Source organism: Cicer arietinum, chromosome 6 (assembly GCF_000331145.2).
Source record: "Cicer arietinum cultivar CDC Frontier isolate Library 1 chromosome 6, Cicar.CDCFrontier_v2.0, whole genome shotgun sequence".
Taxonomy (NCBI): domain Eukaryota; kingdom Viridiplantae; phylum Streptophyta; class Magnoliopsida; order Fabales; family Fabaceae; genus Cicer; species Cicer arietinum.
Genome location: NC_021165.2, coordinates 3,130,697 through 3,149,579, shown reverse-complemented (window position 1 = coordinate 3,149,579; position 18,883 = coordinate 3,130,697). Strand labels below are relative to the sequence as shown.

Sequence of the window (18,883 nt, the reverse complement as noted above, 5' to 3'; positions counted from 1 at the left end):
ATAACAAATATTTTTATTAGATTGACCAATTCATTGAAGTTATTTAGTACATAATGTAATTTCTTAATTACAAAAATATGAGAATAAAAACAATGATAAGCCTTACTCTTAAGATCTTAATTTTAAAAGAATTTTATTTAATAATTTACTATCTCTATTTCGTCAAAAAATAATTGACTGTCTCAAGCAGTCAATATATTTGCTGTCTCAATTTCTTATTTGTTGTCTCAAATATTAAGATCTTTTATAGTACATTAAAAAAAACAAATATTAAGACCTTTTTATGTTGTAAAATCAGGAAAAAACAAATTTAATGTTAGAAAAAATAAATTAATTTTTTTTTTATAAATTTCATACACCACTTCTAAAATAATATATTTTATATTTGATTTCTTAATATTTATTTTTAAAACACTTGTTAATATTTGACTTCGAAATAATATCCAAAAATTACAATAATAAATGGAGCTAGCTTGTTGATTTTGATATTTTATAATAATATATTTTTAGATTGAGACACAATATATATAGTATAGTATATCTAGTATAAAAAGAAGAGTGTAGAAAAAGCCATCAAAAAAAGAGGCGATCATTTTTCCATTGGAAGGCAAAGCCAAAGCTTGTCCTTTCCACCAAAAAGTTTGAAGTACCCCACGATTAATTATGAACACACATACGATTAATTATGAACACACATATGCAAACATATAGGTTGGATTATTCCCCTATTAAAAGCAACAAGTTCGGATTATGCTAACATATGGCGTTACTTCGTCCTTTGATTCCAAGCTGGCTAAAGCACATCGATGGATGCCACTGATTTTGTTGCCACTGATTTGGAATAAATGAGAATTAGCTGCCTAGTTTGTTTTTTGCAACGATATAGAACAAATTGGAACACCCACATGAAATGAAAAGAGTATATTGTAATTCCTTTCATGGCAAGATCTCTATCAGTCACAATAACTTTAGAAATTAAAGTCTCAAATTTGAACAACTGTCGTACCTTTCAAATGCCCAGATGAAGTTATCTTGTCGCTCTTCTTCCAAATAAGCAAACCCAATAGAAAATGTCAAACTAGTAGATGTGACACCGACAATTTCAAGTAATGGTAACTGATATCTGTTTGTTTTGTATGTGCTATCACATATCAAAACAAAATGAAACGTGTTTAACAACTTTATACAATCAGTATGCGTCCAAAATATATCTCTCAAAACATCAGAATTCTCCCGTCTTCTTGTCCAATACACATAATTTTCTTGTTGTATTAACTTCAACAGATGTTGCATTTCTGTTACGAACCTCTCAACGATGATCGATAAGTACTCCTTGCTTTATATATTTGACTTAGAATTGTCAGATTAGCTTTATTTCTCTCTTTCAAAGCATTTAGGATGAATCTGGGGGCAAGCTTATACTTTGTCATGTCATTGACAAATTTCCTCTCTTCTTCATTTAAACGCCCCAAATAAGAATGACCAATTACAGTATCAAGTAGATCATGATTATATGTTCCACAACGAACACTAATTTTCCATCCTTCACCGACACTTAATGGTATACATCTGAGAGTAAACGGACAATTTTGCTTATGAGAACAAGTTACTGTTGATTTTGATTTTGATTTATATCTTCCACCTCTTTCGCATCCCAAAATCAATTTGTCTTTTCTTCCCATCTTTCCGGTTGCTTTATCTGAACGAATGATGACAATTAAAATTCCATTTTCTCTTCCAATGGTTTTTGCCCATTCAAACACAGATTCTCGTGAAGGAAATACCTACAAAATATGTTTCAAATAAAACATCAAATATATAGTTATAATAAAAATTTTATCCGTGATGGATTATCAGTAATATTAATACCTGATCGGTAATGAATTTGTCCGTAGAATCTATTATATTTCTTGAGGCAGGAACCTCAACTCTACTCATACCTGTTTTCAAAAATAGTAATAAATATAAATAATAATAAATATAAAAAATAATATATATAAATAATGATAAATTTAAAAAAAAAATTGAAAGTTTCGAAACTTTCACATTGATGTAAACTTTCGAAATTTCTGGAAAAATAGGTTTCAGAACTTTCAGCTTCAACCAAAGTTTCGAAATTTTTGGGTTTCGAAAGTTTCGAATTGAACCAAAGCTTCGAATGTTTCATCAAACAAAACTTCGAAAGTTTCAGATTTAACCAAAGTTTCGAAGGTTTTATCAAATTCATGCTTCGAACCTTTCATACTTAATCAAAGTTTCGAATGTTTTGTGTTTTCTGGAAAAATTGCATTTCGAATCTTTGGATTTTTGACAAAATGTTCGAAAGTGTTGTTGAAATTTGACATCTGATTGTTTCAAAAGTTTGAAACTTTCGAATAATAGAATTTTTTTGGAAAACTTTCGAGAGTGGGGGTGAGAAAAGAGTGTAGTAAATTTACTGATAAATTTTATATAAGGTAAAAAGGGTAGATTGGTCAATAACAAATTATGGGGGGTGGCAGGTAAAACTGTGGGGGTGCACAGTACATTTCTCCTAATAATTTCATTTTAGGCCTCATAACATGTTGGGCCAGCCTTGTTTAAATGTTGGTGAAATAATGAGGTATGGAATAGATAGTTGAGTTAGGTTATATTAATGTTGTGTTTTCTATGCACTTGGTGATAATATATGTCTAATGGTTTTTCTCATAATACATTGGAGCTATTTGTTATTTTTACTAAATGTAAGTCCTTCATGATGTTATTTGTAACTTTTGCATATAAAAAAAACTTGAATTTATTGTTTTAGAAATCTTTGATGGTAAAAAAAATTAAATTTGCAAAATAAAAAAAAAATTCAAGAGTAAAGTTAACACTTTTAAAATATCATAGGGACATAAGTATAATAACGGAGGTAGAGTAAAATTTTCCGCTTCTGCCCTACATTTTACCATATTTTTTATTAACTTCCAAAAGATACTTGTAGAAAATACAATTTTTTAAAACAAAATCAATTTGTTTTTTACATCTATGTGTTTTTTACTTGAAATTTCTAATTATGCAAAACTTGTTCTCAATTTTTTTATATACCAAAAAATTGAGTTTATGAAATTTTCAGCATGTAAATTTTTTTTAAAAAATTTTTTTTACATACTGAAAATTTTGTTTTTAAAATCTCTAATATGAAATTCAAGTTTTTAAATTTATTAGTATGAAAAACTTTTTTAAAATTTTTTTACATACTAGAAATTTCATTTAACGAAATTTTTTATATACAAAAAAATTTCTCAAATTTTTTTTCATACCAAAAATTTAGTTTTTTAAATGTCTGATATGTTAATTTTTAAATTAGATTTTTATAAAACAATTTTTTATATTAAAAATTTCATATTTGTTTGAGATAAAAATATATTAAAAAAATTTCAATAAAAATAAAATAAATTTTTTCAAAAAATATGAGATAAGAATCAAAATATGAGGTATAAAATTTAATTTTTAAAAGCTAAACATGTTATTATATCTTTTTTAATAAAATTTATGTTTAACATATGTTAAGTGAATATTATCCCAGACAAAAATACATGTTTAACGCATGTCTAAAATGACATGTTCACGGTGAGCAAGTAAATCTTTCAAAAATAGAGGGTTCAATTTTATTTTTTTAACAAAAAATGTAGATTCAACAATTACAATGCAGAAATTTGTTTCTATTAAATGAATAAATAATTAAATTAGTCGAAATGAACCTTAAATATGTTAAAAATATAATTAAAAACATAGGTTATTTAAACAAAAACCATGCTTATTTCTTTCAAATCGAAAGTAGTATTAATTATTATATTATCAAAATTGTCTCTAACTATTTATTACGGAAAAATAATTAAATAAATTGAGATAATAACTAGTTAAGAGTACTATAGAAAAAATAAATAATCTCAATATGACTAATAAAAAAACCAAAGGCCTCTTCAACGTTATTGTGAGTTTCTACTATTTTATTATGAGAGTCAATTTTAAAATCAAAATTTGTTTTAGTGAAATAAGATTTAGTTGATTTTTTTAACTTAATTTCAAAATAGTTATTCTATGAAACTAAAATAAGTTTTATAATTTTTGTTTTTATTTTAAAACTAACATGTCGCCATCAACGAACATATGAACCATTTTAATAAGCATCGACCACTACCCAATGACCACTACCTCCAACATCATCGATCACTACCTCAACTATCACCACCGTCTCCAACCACCACCACCACCATTGACTATCCACCTCCAAACATCGCCACCACCACGAACCATCTCCGTCATCACCAACACCACTAGCCACTCACCTATATAACAATCGCCACCATCATCTCTGACTATCGCCACAACAACCAACCACTGCCATCACCATTGATCACCTCCATCATTTCTTTGACCACCACGAGCCACTCACATCTAGCAATCGTCACCACCGTTTTCGACCACTATTATCACCATCTCCCATCACCGACCACTCACCTTCGATCATCACCAACACCAATGACCACCCACCTATGACAACAACCAACACCATCTTCAATCATCAATGACCACCACCACTACTAACCACCAACATTCTGCCACCGCCGACCAACCATTATCTTTCACCACTGTTCACGATTACAATCATCATTGATCATGCTCTAATCACTACCTCCAACTATCACTTTGCTCTTTTGATCGATGTAGTCGCGTTCCACGATCTATCACTACTATGATAGTCATCTTCCACAATTACCACTTTCAATCAATATTATTAAAATTAAATAAAATGTAATTTTATACTATTTGAATTATTTCATGGTAATTAAAATTTAAGCTTAATTGCAGTTTTAGTTCTTCTATTTTTACCAAATCACTAAATCGGTCATCATATTTTAAAATTTGACAGTTTTGATATCTCATTCTTGTATTTTAACTAAAAAGTTGTGATATAATATGCTTTAAATAACATGACATATGATACAATAATGTATAATGATTAACACTTATAAAAACACAACAAATCCATCTAAAAACTTAACTTTCAACTTCAAAAAATTTCATATTTGTATTTTAATAATGAAATATGAATAATTAACGAATATAGATAGTTTTATGTAATAAAATCGTATGCCACATCATTTAAAATATGTCAAATCATTATTTTTTTAGTTCAAAAAGCTGATATAGAGATCAAAATTATCAACTTTTAAAATATGAAAATTAAAACTGTAATAATTTATTATTTTTTTATTTTTAATTATTTTTATGTATTAACATTTTTTATATTTGATAAATTTTTAAGAGTCAATTTTCAAATAATATAAAAATTGAAACTTAATTAAGAATTGAAATTCAAACCTCACAAATTAACACCTAAAATTGAAAACTCAATAATAAAATTGATTTTAGTTTTTAAAAATTTAAAAGTAGAAAATCAGAAATCACCCAAAAAAGAGATAAGGTAGTATTATATAAGAAGATGGTGCCTGTTGACACAATTGCACAATTGTGTTAATACATTATAGAGCGCATGCTCTCATCAAATAATTGAATTTAATAATAATTACAATATACTAATTATAAATATAAAAATATAAAAATGTTTATAAGAACAATAATGATTCATTTGCTTTGTTGGTGCCATATTGCATTACTATTACTATAATCAAATATGAACCTTCTTATTATTCATTACCAAGATATAAATTATAGGTATCATATTATAATTTTCATGAAATAATTAATTAAAATTGATGTTTTTAAATAGCGTCAACATAAAAATAAATTATTAATTATAAAATTTTTATGCTGTTTTTTTTTTTTGAAAACTTAAAGAAGCAGTTGGAATGTACAATTCATACATTAGATAAATATTTCTTATTAAAATTTTCTTTTTTATATATTCTAAATAAAAATAAGAATAATTATAATATTGTAATTTGAATTTATTATAAAAATAATATGCAAGATAAATATTTATTGCCAAATAAATAATTAAAAATGATCTCCATAAGAGGACAAAATTAAGACTCATTGAGGAAAATTTTGTGACAAGAATGACCTCAAAGTATGTTATTATCCAATTTAAATTTATCGAAGAGAATCCTCACAGTTTATAGTTTATGTCATCTCTTTAAAATTTATTCTTTATAATCCACTTTAATTTAATATGGATTTGAACTATCTTTATTGTTCAGATTGTAATTTAAGAATCAATCTAATTAATTAACCTTGGTTTATTTTATTATACAAATATATTTTGTATTGTTAAATTATATATTTTAATTTATAATTTTGAATTAACTAATCACTTTTTTATTAGACAAGTCTCTAACCTAGAAGTTGAATATGTGTAAATGCACGAATTGTTACTAGTAAAAATAATTGAAATTCAATTATTTTTTAGCTATATATATATATATTTATTTATTTATTGTTATATTGTAATTTTTTATATTATTAAAAAGTCACAATGACTCGTATATGTGACTTTATAAATAATTATTGATAAAAATAAATATTTTAAATAATTTTATTATATGTATTTTTTTAATGAAATATCAAAGTATTTATTGATAATATTAAAAATATTTACATTGATTGTGTATTTAAATTTATATTATGCTAGTATTCAAGCAATTGAAGTTAATATAGAAAGTTGTACAAACTATAGTTTTTTTTTTTTTTTTTATATATACAAAATATTTGTTATGGTTAGATTATGTTATTTTTTTGAATCAAATTTGAAAACTTTTTCAATATTCTTTAATTCGAACTACTTTTACGGGACAAACATATCATGTTCTTGAATGAATGTTGTTCATTGTTATGTTCTATTGATAGTAATGAAAATACTAAGGTTTCTTTGTGTGGAAAAGAAAATGTCGCAGAGGTTTAAAATGAATATTTTAAAGCAATACTGATCCAACACTAGTCCTTTACAATATATATTTGGTATCAGAAAAGTTGGCTTTCACTTTTCTCCTGCACCAAACTACGCGTACGTTATATATTGAACATGTATTAAGTATTAACGTGAGTTTAAGTTTTGATTATTCGCACCTAAAATAATTTTTCATTTTTCAAAAAGAAAACAACCTAAATCTACGTGACCTTGTTGCTATAACTTTTCCTTCTAGAAGTCGGTTAATTATTGTGCTTAAGAGTATGATGGTCAAGATTGCCATACAATAAAATTCATCAATGGGGAGTCGTCATGTATGACCATAGCAATAGCAATTTAGAATGAAACTGTCTTAACATTGCAAATTACAAATCAGTACATATTGATATTTAATCATCAAATAAATTCTTATATTTCATCATATTTCTTCAAATAAATTCTTATGTTTAATCAACTATATTGGTAACAACACTCTTCACCATTAAAAAAAATTCATTTTATTATAGATTATAAAAAATAATTTAAAAATGATATATTAAAGATTAAAAAAAAAGTTGTCCACGTGATAAAAATAACTAAGAAAAAAACACTAACTTAAAATAAAATAAAATAAAAAATAGTTGAATTAGGAGGTTGTGTGACTCAAAAACTAAACTAGTCTCGAATAAAAGCCAAAAGAATTTAATAAATGGAGATTACTTGAAGTGCTTGGGTGAGAGAGAGGAGGTATGACAGTTAGTTTCCGAGCTTTTCATAAATAAATAAATAAAATTCAAATTCCGTAAAAAAAAAAACAATAAAATAAAATTCAATCTTATTTCCTTTCCGTTTTTCTCTCATTCTCGCTGTTTCTTTCACTATTTTGTTGTTGTTTGGCTAAAAGCCTAATACCTCTCACCGGGCTGTACAAAGCCGTAATTTACTACTGAGAAAGATCTTTTATTCTCTCTATTTCTGTGGTTGTTGTGTTGTGCTGGATCTCTTTTATTGACCGTCACCGTCACCGTCACTTGCATAACTGTTTGTTTCTTTGTTTCTTCCTCTCCTGCAAATTCAGCCACTTCACTTTTTTCACTCGATCGTCAACTTTTCTCTTTCTATATACTATTAATTAACTTTTAGGGTTCCAATCCAATTTCAACTTCAGAATATCACTTTAGTTCTCAGGAAAGTGTTTAATTCTCAGATCTGCTGTTTTTGCATTGCTCTTCCATTCGGTTATTGCGAAATTTTGTTTGCAAAATGGATTGTTCTAGAACTGTAATTTTTATTTATGTGTTGTTTTGGAAAATTCTAGAATCTAGGTGCATTGTGTTGAATTGGACGTGTACGATCATGTTTTCAGATGAAAGCATTTGAAGTTTTAGTTCATTTCTCTGTTGCTTTTGGAGTGATCTGATTGAAGTTTTTATAATCATTTCTGAATTGCTTGATTGGATGATTCTGTTTTGATATTTATGTGTTGTGATGTGCTTAACAGAAGCGGAGATGACAAGTCGATTAAAGGAAGATGAGAAAAATGAACGAATTATTCGTGGTCTTCTAAAACTTACACCCAATCGTAGATGCATTAACTGCAACAGCCTGGTAGGACCTTTTTCCTATCTATTCAAGATTTTTAGGTGTTCTTCAAGAAAGTGAAAATTCTTACTTTGTACTTTGTACTTTATGCCATCGAATATTATACTTGTTTTATGGAGATGCATGGTTGATGTAAAATAGTTTTACATGTTGCCACGTTGGTCCACTTGTAGTCTCAATTTAAAAATAACCGCAAAATGTTGAATTCTTATTGGACATTAGTGTATACCACAATTCAGTAGAAATTAGAAATGCAGTTAAAGTGGGAAACATTATAATTTATAAGTCACTATGCTGAAGTCGTAAAAATTCAATGTATAGATTTATGTCACTCTGTGATCGCCTCAGAATTACTCTATGGAATCATGTTATATAGTAACATGTATATATTTGAATCTCTTTTTTTTTTTTTTAAATTCCATCATAATTAACTCACACAACTGAGGTCCTAGGTTCGAACTCGAGCCAAAACATTCGATCTAATAATATCGACATTTGCCAGTTGAGCTAGGGTTGAAGGACATATATATTTGAATCTTTAAGCTCATTAATGTTAGATTCACCTGGACTCTGATTAGTGAAAGTAACTTTAAATAGGTTGCTACTTAGGAGTAACTTAATGGGCGGATAGAAGGAAATTATTGCAGCAACAAAATCATTGACATGCAAATTTTTTTCTTGTTATATTTGAATATGCTAGAGCAGATGGCACAAATCATACCTCTTCGCTTATGTATAGCTTGTCAACCATTGCTGATTCTCTTATTAAAATGTCGACAGTAGAAAATCAGAGTAGAGTTAGATAATGCAATCAGTTCAAATGAGGCTTTGCTTCTTTCATAGTGTTTTTTATTTTGAGTTTTTTACTATTAGACAGGAAACAAATGTTCTCAGAATTTCATTTACATCATATGGTTGTAGACTATTAAAATCACAGGAATGATACAGTACCCTGCCATAATTTATTAGTCTCCTCTAGATATCATGCTAAAACAGCAACCTTGAATGAAGAGATACGTTTGAAAATGAGATAGAATGCTTATGATGTGCATGTTTTGCACATGTTGTAGACTTTGATTTAAGTGTTGGTAATCTTTATTCTTTACCAGATTTTTAGGGTGTTGTTCTGATTGCAATCTTCTGAATGTAGCTAGGAAATGTTTGAATTTGATATTGAGATATGTATGTTACAGTACAATAAACACTTTTTTTTCTTACTCTCTTGTCAGGGACCGCAATATGTATGCACAAATTTCTGGACGTTTGTTTGCACAAACTGTAGTGGAATACAGTAAGTGCTTACAATCTTTGAACTTATGAACCTTACTGTTGTCAAGATGTAGAGGTTGATGATTGTTGAATAGATATTTTTTTAAGGTGTATAGAAACATACTGTACTGACTAGTGACTACTGACATGTACTGCTCATTTTAATGGACCCAAGTTTTGTCATATGCCTTTCGTTTACTGGCATTCCATATATTTTTCACATGAATTTCTACTTCACTAACAATGAAGCTTGAAATGTATGTATACTAATATTAATTGTATTTTTCTTGTAATTTTTTGTTATTGTTTTAGTGTTGTTTTTGATGGGTCCGTGTTCATAAATCATAAAACAAATCTGTTTTTCCTTTGATGGAGCTCCCAGGAATGGTTTATTTAAAATATATCCTGTTGTAGTGGAGATAGGGCAATAAAGTTTCTCATTTCTAAACTTCTTTTTGACTTAATTTCCAGCCGGGAATTTACACATCGAGTAAAATCTATTTCCATGGCTAAATTTACTGCACAAGAAGTTAGTGCACTTCAAGAAGGAGGAAATCAGGTACCAATTCTTATCTATGGTAAACCTTGCGCTGGAATTCTTCTGTTTCATTGATGTTACAAAAAATTTTAAGTTGATTTTCATTTGATCTATTACTTTCAGCGTGCAAAAGAAATATTTTTTAAAGAATGGGATCCACAAAGTCACTCTTTACCTGATAGCAGGTAAGCAGTTGCTTCTTAGTTTTTTTTTTTTTTTTAATTATAATTTTGGGGTGCATTGATCTGATTGTAATGTTTTGTGCCAGTAATGTTGACAGGCTTCGGGACTTTCTCAAGCATGTTTATGTGGATAGGAGATTCACTGGCGAGAGGTCCATTGACAAACCTCCAAGAGTAAAGGTTGTAAAGTGTCTTTTGTCTTCTATCAGATAGAATGAACTCTATTTTAAGCTGATACTATGTATTCTATCACATGTTCAACTTTAATCTATGGAGCACAGATTTGATATTCTAAATTTTAGAAATTATAGGACACAATGTGTGTTATGTCATAAGTTTATGGAAAAAAAATCATAATATCATTTATATATGCTTCAAGATTTACAATATGTAGAGTCTAGACATATGTCATATGCTAAATGAAATGAAAAAGTTGGGGGAAATGAAATTGGTACTGGATGAAACACAAAACACCCTACCTTATTTTCTGCTATGTTGTGGTAGCCATGTTGGAGTCAGAAAAAGTATTTTTTGAATTGAACATGTAGGGCTTCATGCCAATGTGTTGTGCAAGATGTGTCAATGACATGCTTTATAGATTTAGGGTGTGTATGAACAAATGACTTAATTAAGCACATATGTTGAATAACACTTATCATATAAGTGTTTTTCATATAAACTCTTGTATATAAGCTATTTCTATAATCTAGGAGAAAATGTGGTCTAACTGTTTTTTATATAAATAAAAATTGTAAACTATCTCGAAGAGCTTATTGAAATAAGCCGAAAATATCTTATAGACATGTCATAGACTATTTTCATGATACTTCCCAAACACTCATACAAGTGATTGTGCCTGGTGATAAGCCCAAATAAGTTGTTCATAAATCAATCCAAAAGCACCCTTAAACTATTACACACTTGGCTTTTGCTTTAGAATTGCTTAAATGTATTAGTGAAATCTCATTCTCTTGTGCTGCATCTCATACAGGGTGACAAGGATGATTTATCTGAAAACAGGAGGGTGGAGGCATATCAGGGAGGACCTAAAAGTCCTCCATATGAGGACCCATATGAACGCCGTCACAGTGACAGGTCTAGTCCTGGTGGAAGAAGTCCTGGGTATGATCAAGAAAGGAATTATGGTGATTATAAGAGAAGCCCTGGTCGCCCACCAATAATCAATGACTGGCGTCGTGAAGATAGATTTGGGGATGGACGGAGATTTGAAGATCATAGAATATCTAATGGAAATAATAAGCTGGAAAGCCAATCTCCTGAGAGAGCCAAAGATCTGGATTCTTCAAGCCCACCACCTGTTGTCCGACCTGTTAGAGAAATTCTGGGAGAAAATGTAATACCTCTACGAATTAGTGAACCTCCCAAAGCAAACAATGGACAGGCTGCTAATGGCTCAGCACTCACACAGGTGAGATTATATCAGTGATGTTCCTAATAATGTGGCTCAGTATTTACTTGCGTACTTTAATTTAGTTCCATATTCACTTTCTTTTCTATGAAGTTTTTTCCCTTTCATTCCAGTTATTAGACATGACTTATGTAGAATCATTATGGTGTTCCACCCACCTAGTGGGAAAAGGTTTTTTATTTTTGTTGTTGCAGTTCTTTCTAAGGTACCCAAAATTGATTTTCTATTCAAAATATTTTATGAAACCTGTCAACTATAATTGCAGAGAATAGCATCTTCCAGTAGCTTGGCATCCAGCAATGGAACTTCTTCAGAAGTTAAGCTTGAGACTATCAAGAGCCTTATTGATTTTGATTACGATCCTGAACCACCTATTGCTCCATCAATTCCTCAAGCCACACAAACTACTGTGGCTCAACTTGTGAATCCAACAAATTCTGGTGATAACAATTGGGCCTCCTTTGATGTTGCACCTGAGGTAAAAGTATCTCAGGGTCTTTCAAATGTAAATCCACTTGAATCTATGCTGTCCCAGTTGTCAGCTCCATCATCTTTACCTGCTCAAGTTTCTGGAGCCCAAGGTGGACCCTGTCTTGAAGTAGCTATTCCTTAGAGCAGTGTCATAACATTGCTAAAGAATCAATGACTCTATCTGCTTCGTGTGCAGGGCCTGTGGCGGGATCAGCTCTTACTGCTACTGCTGGAGCTCCAACTGTGAGCAGCTTCACAACATTCCCGGCTAGTGTTGCTTCACTAACATCTTCTGGAATGACAATGGCATCACCTCTTAATAATGCAGACCCGTGGCCTAGTTTGCAGTATCAGCAACCTTTGTTTACATCTACTGCTGGTCAGCCTACTGTTCAACAATCTACACTACCAGTAGGTGGAGCTTTGAATAATCAGGTTTGTCTTATTAAGTAGCTGTATCAAATGTTCTGTCAATTAATTCAGATGGGATGTTTGTTTACTTTTTCATAGAAATACCACTGATCCCTGGAATATATCTTCTGCACCCATGATACAGGGGCATCCAAGCACACTAGTGCCACATGTCTCAAAGGTTGTCAACGAGGATAAATCTAGTGGTGCTTCACAGATATCTACTGTAGACATGAAACCAAATGGAAGAAATGAACTTCCTGAGGTATTATTGACTTCTTATTTAACTTAATAAAGCATCTACATTGTATGCATGCTTGTTTATGTCTATTGTTTGTCTTAGTATTTAGTTGTGATTTTTGCAGGATCTATTCACTGTAAAATATTCATCCTTCCATTCTCCAGTCCCAAGCTGGCAAATGGGTGCACCACCTGGCATGGGCATCTCAGTTCAATATAATAATATGGTGGTACTGTTAAATTCCAAACCATTTGTTTACAACTTTATAGCTTAATCTGTGGCTACAGGCTAGTACTATAGTATGATGCGTTTTCTCATAAATTTCTTCCCACTTTTGCAGTCCATGCCGGGTTTCCCACAACCGTCAAAATCTACAAATCCATTTGATGTAATCAACGAACCAACTCCAGTTCAAGCCCCAACTGTACGTAACGTCAATTGATGTACAAGTGTGTAGTACTCCTAGTGATAGTTTTTGCACATTTCCTCTTTTATATAGGTTGTGTGAATCTTTTATTGAATAATTAATAATTAATATCGATTGGTGATTTGGCCACTCCAAAGTGCATGATGTGCTTTACATCAATTAGTGGAAGATAAATGTGTTTGAATCTTGTCCTTTGTTGAGTCATTATCTTGAGTTTTTTCTATCATTATTTACTGATGTGTATATTCTGTCATTATCTTACTAATTATATGAATGACGGATAACTGGTATATGATGGAACCTATTTCTAGGGTTTATTTATCATCTGGCACTGAAAAACCTGGAAAGTTAAATTAGGACATGCTGACTTTCTAATATGTAAATGTAAATTCATCATTTAATTCAAACTTAGTATTGCATGTCAATTTATTAATGTTAGGAAAACAGATAATGGCATAATCTTCATTATTCCATCAGTTGATGCACATTTTGGTTGATGCTTTATGGTTGGTGTTCCTTGAGTGCAGTTTCCTTCTATGTCATCTTTGCAAGGTGCTCTGCCTAGTGTAACACCCTCAGCTACAGTGCACACTTCACACATGGGTAATCAATCTCTTGCCTGGAATCCACCACACTCGTTATCATATGCACCAATGCTGCCTCCACAAGCACAAACTCATGCCTCAGCAATGGGACCAAGTACACCTTTTATCATTTCATCAATAAATTATTTTCTTGCCTATGCTATTCGCTCTATATCTGTATCATAAACCTTGTTAAATCTCAGGGGCATACGTGGAGCAGCAGATACCCACTAACATGCCAATGCCAAGGTAACTATTTCAGTCCTGATAATATTTACTGTTTGCATAGCCTATTTTAGGTTAGATTATTTTTTTGCTCTTGCAAAGTGGAAACTCGTCTTTTTGGTTCTGGCCATTCCCTTTTTGACATTCATACCTAATCATTGGTCTTTTAAGCATTTTATTTTTGTCCCAAAAGTTTGGTTGTTACAATTGCTCATGTTTTTCCCATTGTACCGTTACAAAAATAAAGAACATGCATTTAATGAATTATACTTTTACTAAATGAATTAAAGGTAAAAGGATATACTTGTTCAAATTTATTGTTACTTAATATGCGTGTACAAACCTTAAAAGACCAAAGATTGGGGGCGGAAGGAGTAATAAACACAAATTTTAGCACCTCAATTCCATAAATTCAGTGTTATACCTTGAGTGGGTTAGTTGTGATTATTGAGAGCTCTGTGTTTTATTCGCCATGCCATGGTTTGTGAAGTAATTTATGTAAGGGAAAATTTATTATGATGGTATGGATAGAGTTGATAATTATTGGTTGTGGTTCACATCATCTTACCTTGACACTTAACTGAATGTGTAGGCATCAAGGAATTGGAACTTTTGGTACCGAGGGAGCTGCTTTTGGCTTCTCTAATATAGATCAGCAGCTGACTGGCAGGTTGTCAACCTCTGCCACCTTAAACCCCTTCCCAGCTGCAGGAGGTAATCCATTCGGATGATCTCGAGTTTTTAAGCCCAGGCTTTCTTTTCAAGCCAAGCATCAATTTGTTGCACCCTGTACAAATATGGTTGAAGTTGTTTGTACCATTCTTTAGTCGAGGCGAAACACTCAAGCATATAGAGAGATTTATAATCAGTCATATGTGTTTAGAATGCAAATATGCGTACATTGCTTGTAAATTGTTTGTTGCTATAGGAAAGATGAAGGCAAAGGAAGGGGTCTTAGTGTCACTGGACTGAAACAATGAGCTGATGAATACCAGAAAGGAGCGCATAGACCCCTTTGCCGAGACGAGTAATTATTTTAGGTGCAGCCTTGTGTTGTAGTGTCCGTTGCTTAATGGTGTGTTGTTTAGTACTCTGGTTGTATTATTTTTTCGATTTTGCTTTCTTGTATTAAATCTTGTAATCTCATTATTTTGGTAAGGGGTTTTCTATACCTGGAAGCAGGTGAAATTAACTGTTAGATTGGTGTCACGATTGAGTTCTATAGCACTATATGATTACTGAAATTATCGTGGTTATGGTCATTTTTTCCTGCATGCATAATACCCTACCGTGGTTCTTTTTGTATTTTTTGTTTTTTTGATACATGGTTGTGTAAGAATTTTTTGTTCTATTTTCTTTGGTGATAAAAGTATGCAAGTTTTTTGCGTTTCATTTCATTATATTTTGTATATGTAAAAGTGTAAATTTCACCTAAATATATATTATTAAAGTATAAAAGAAAACTAGTGAACTCCTAAACATTTTTGTTGTTGAAAGTACATTATCTTGCATGTTTGGTTTGACTAATGTAAGAGGCCAAAGTGAATTTGGAAGCATAGAATTGATTGAGTTTTCTCAAGTATAATTGATTCAATTTCGGAATGAATTATAATTTGGAGTTAGATTCAAGTTTTTGTCTTCAAATATAACTTTTTTACCAGAAAAAATAGTTTGATGTTAATACACATAAATTATTTTATATTCAATTATTTTTTTATCATAATTAATAGTTATTCAAAATCAAATTTTTAGCTCAGAAAAATCATAGTTAATTCTTTATTGATGCACTTTAACATTGTGTGTTTTATATATCATGATACGACATGATCGATGGATAAACTATGCTTCTAGTCTGACAACTTTATTAACTAGTTTGATTGTATGTAATCAATTAACTAACTAATCACTTAGGTAGTTAAGTATAAGGTAATTAGAAGCAATGTAATAGAAACTATGTATAAATAGCATATTCATCTCAATAAACATACACACACCTATATTCTTTCATTCTTTTTTAGTTTATTCTATTACACACAGCTTCAAAGCTAACAACATAAACTATTTATGTGTCACCAACACAAATTTATTTTACATCGTAAAAAATGACGCGTCATTCCCTAAATGTCTTATCATTTATCTCTCATAGCTCTAGATGCAATTCATTTTCAGTTATTTAACCCATTAATACATGTAATTGTTTCTTTTTCTTTCACATTTTCTATTATTAAACTTATTTGTCTTATAAATTTAAATCTACCTATTAATTAACTTTTAAATCACTCACCTTATCTCAATCAATTTGTTAACATCATTCTATTATAATTGCTAGAATTCAAAGTATGATTTATTATTATTGTTTGACCGTACTTCTGTACAATTTCCTAGGTTCATTGGTAGAACTCTTAGTCAAAATATAAGTTTCGAATCTTTGAATGTAACTATTGTAACATCATTATAAATAGAAGATGTGTGATATTGTTTGAGACACACAAGAAATACATAAAACATATTTTATGATAATCAATGTGTTTCCTTTAATTTCTCAATCAATTTGTAACATAAATATTAAATAATCAATTTATTCATCGTATTTGTTAAATGAAATTTGAAGTTTCCTATCGCACAACATTGAACAATAGTATTGGATTATTGTTTATTGTAAACATTATATTTTTACCATATTGCAATGGCCAAATCTATTATATATATTTAAAACAGACCCCGAATGTCACCTCACCTCCGAATGCCACCTATACAAATATTTCCCACATCAACCAAAAAACTGATGTGGACCTCTCATCTTTCTCTCCTCTCAATCATCTCTCTCAATGCCTAATCTCCTGACTCCTTCAATCCTCCTCTCAATCCCTAATTTCTTTAATGACTAATCTCCAACTTTTTAATCTCTTTAATCCATATTTCTCTTCTTCCTTCCACAATTTTTTTAATACCTCCAAAATCTATTTGATAATATTATTTTATAATAAATTTATAAATTATAAAATTATTTTACAATTATTTATAATAAATTTATAATTTATAAATTATTTTACAATTTGATAATAATTTATAATTTATATTATTATCAAATTATTTTATAAGTTATTTTATAATAAATTTATAAATTATTTTATAATATTATAATTTATATTATTAATTATTAAATTCAATGGAAAAAAACCACCTAATCACTCATAAATATCGACATAAATATACAATTATATTATTCCACTTATGGTGAATAATGATTTTATACTTAAAAATTCAATTACTCATTAATATCAATCGATTTATAATTTCTTTCAATTTATGTCAATCCATCTTTAGTAATATTTTATACAATAAAAATATATATTCTATTTGACAAAAAATACACAAATTTATCAAAAATAATCATAAAATAAGAATACATAAAAAATTATTAAAAAAATTACTTCCAATTATTAAAATACACAAATTTATTTTAAATTATAATATATAAATATATATTAAAAAATATAATGAACAAAAGTTTACTATATATATATATATGTGTGTGTTTTGAAAAAATATGTTAACACTAAATTTTTATCAATTAAATTATATATTTATAATTGAATGCTATTTTTTATTTTAATTTTCCTTATTATAATGATAATTTGAATGTTAAAAAATAAATGAAAATTTAAGTATTGCATAAAATTAAATTATTTTTTAATAAAATTTATTTTTGGTACATATCAACATAACTATAATTCAATTGCACAAATAATTAGTTAAAACTTTTAAATACCTAAAATTGATTTAAAGTATACGTAAATCTTTAATAAAATTAATTTCAAACTCTTGAAGAAATATATTCAATAATTTTTTTTTATAACAACTTCTCATGCTCACAGCTAAAAAATTATACTAATAAAACAAATAAATTTAGACTACGCTATAATATAATTCAACATTAACATTTTTTTAAAATAAAAAATATTAAATCGTCAATCATATTTTTATATTTTTATATCTTATTTTTTGGTATGTATTTTATATTTTATTTCATCAAATAAATACAAGTACCATTATATGTTGAAAAATAAATTGTTAATCAAAATACAATGAGTCAAACAATTATCCTGTATAATAAGTTATCATACGAGTTTTACAAAATATTTTAAAAATTAAATGAGATGATTGTGATAAACATGATTTTCCCTCATTTTAGTTTTTCTAATCATATTCAATTATTACAAATCAATAAAGTAATATTATAAGTTAACTATATTTATAATACATAAAATATTACTTATAAAACTTATAAAATTATTTTACAATTATTTATAATAAATTTATAATTTATAAATTATTTTACAATTTGATAATAATTTATGATTTATATTATTATCAAACTATTTATAAGTTATTTTATAATAAATTTATAAACTATTTTATAATATTATTAGTAATTTACAAATGGTAATAATTTATATTATTAGTCATGAAATTCAATAAAAAAGATCACCTAATCACTCATAAATATCGACATAAATGTTCTTTATTTAATCTTCCTTTTATGAATAATTATATTATTTCCCTTATTGTAAGTAATGATTTTATACGTTAAAAATTAAATTACTCATTAATGTCAATCCATTTTTTT

General features: G+C 28.7%; 1 protein-coding gene across 3 annotated transcripts; it reads left to right on the top strand.

The window, feature by feature from the left end:
- Positions 1–7,743: 7,743 nt before the first annotated feature.
- LOC101503914 (uncharacterized) lies at positions 7,744–15,451 on the top strand. Of its 3 annotated transcripts, none has more exons than XM_004512797.4 (15): positions 7,746–8,062; positions 8,376–8,482; positions 9,706–9,767; positions 10,217–10,304; positions 10,407–10,468; positions 10,552–10,645; positions 11,457–11,894; positions 12,160–12,475; positions 12,562–12,800; positions 12,922–13,041; positions 13,142–13,243; positions 13,358–13,441; positions 13,972–14,143; positions 14,232–14,277; positions 14,846–15,451. In XM_004512797.4, the coding sequence occupies exons 2-15, from the start codon at positions 8,384–8,386 to the stop codon at positions 14,982–14,984; spliced, it is 2,061 nt and encodes a 686-aa protein (XP_004512854.1). In that variant the 5' UTR covers positions 7,746–8,062; positions 8,376–8,383; the 3' UTR covers positions 14,985–15,451. The 3 variants fall into 3 exon arrangements, with proteins under 3 accessions (XP_073226233.1, XP_004512854.1, XP_004512853.1); XM_004512796.4 differs by having other exon boundaries at positions 13,142–13,246; XM_073370132.1 differs by lacking the exons at positions 14,232–14,277; positions 14,846–15,451 and having other exon boundaries at positions 7,744–8,062; positions 13,142–13,246; positions 13,358–13,466; positions 13,972–14,111.
- Positions 15,452–18,883: the final 3,432 nt, after the last annotated feature.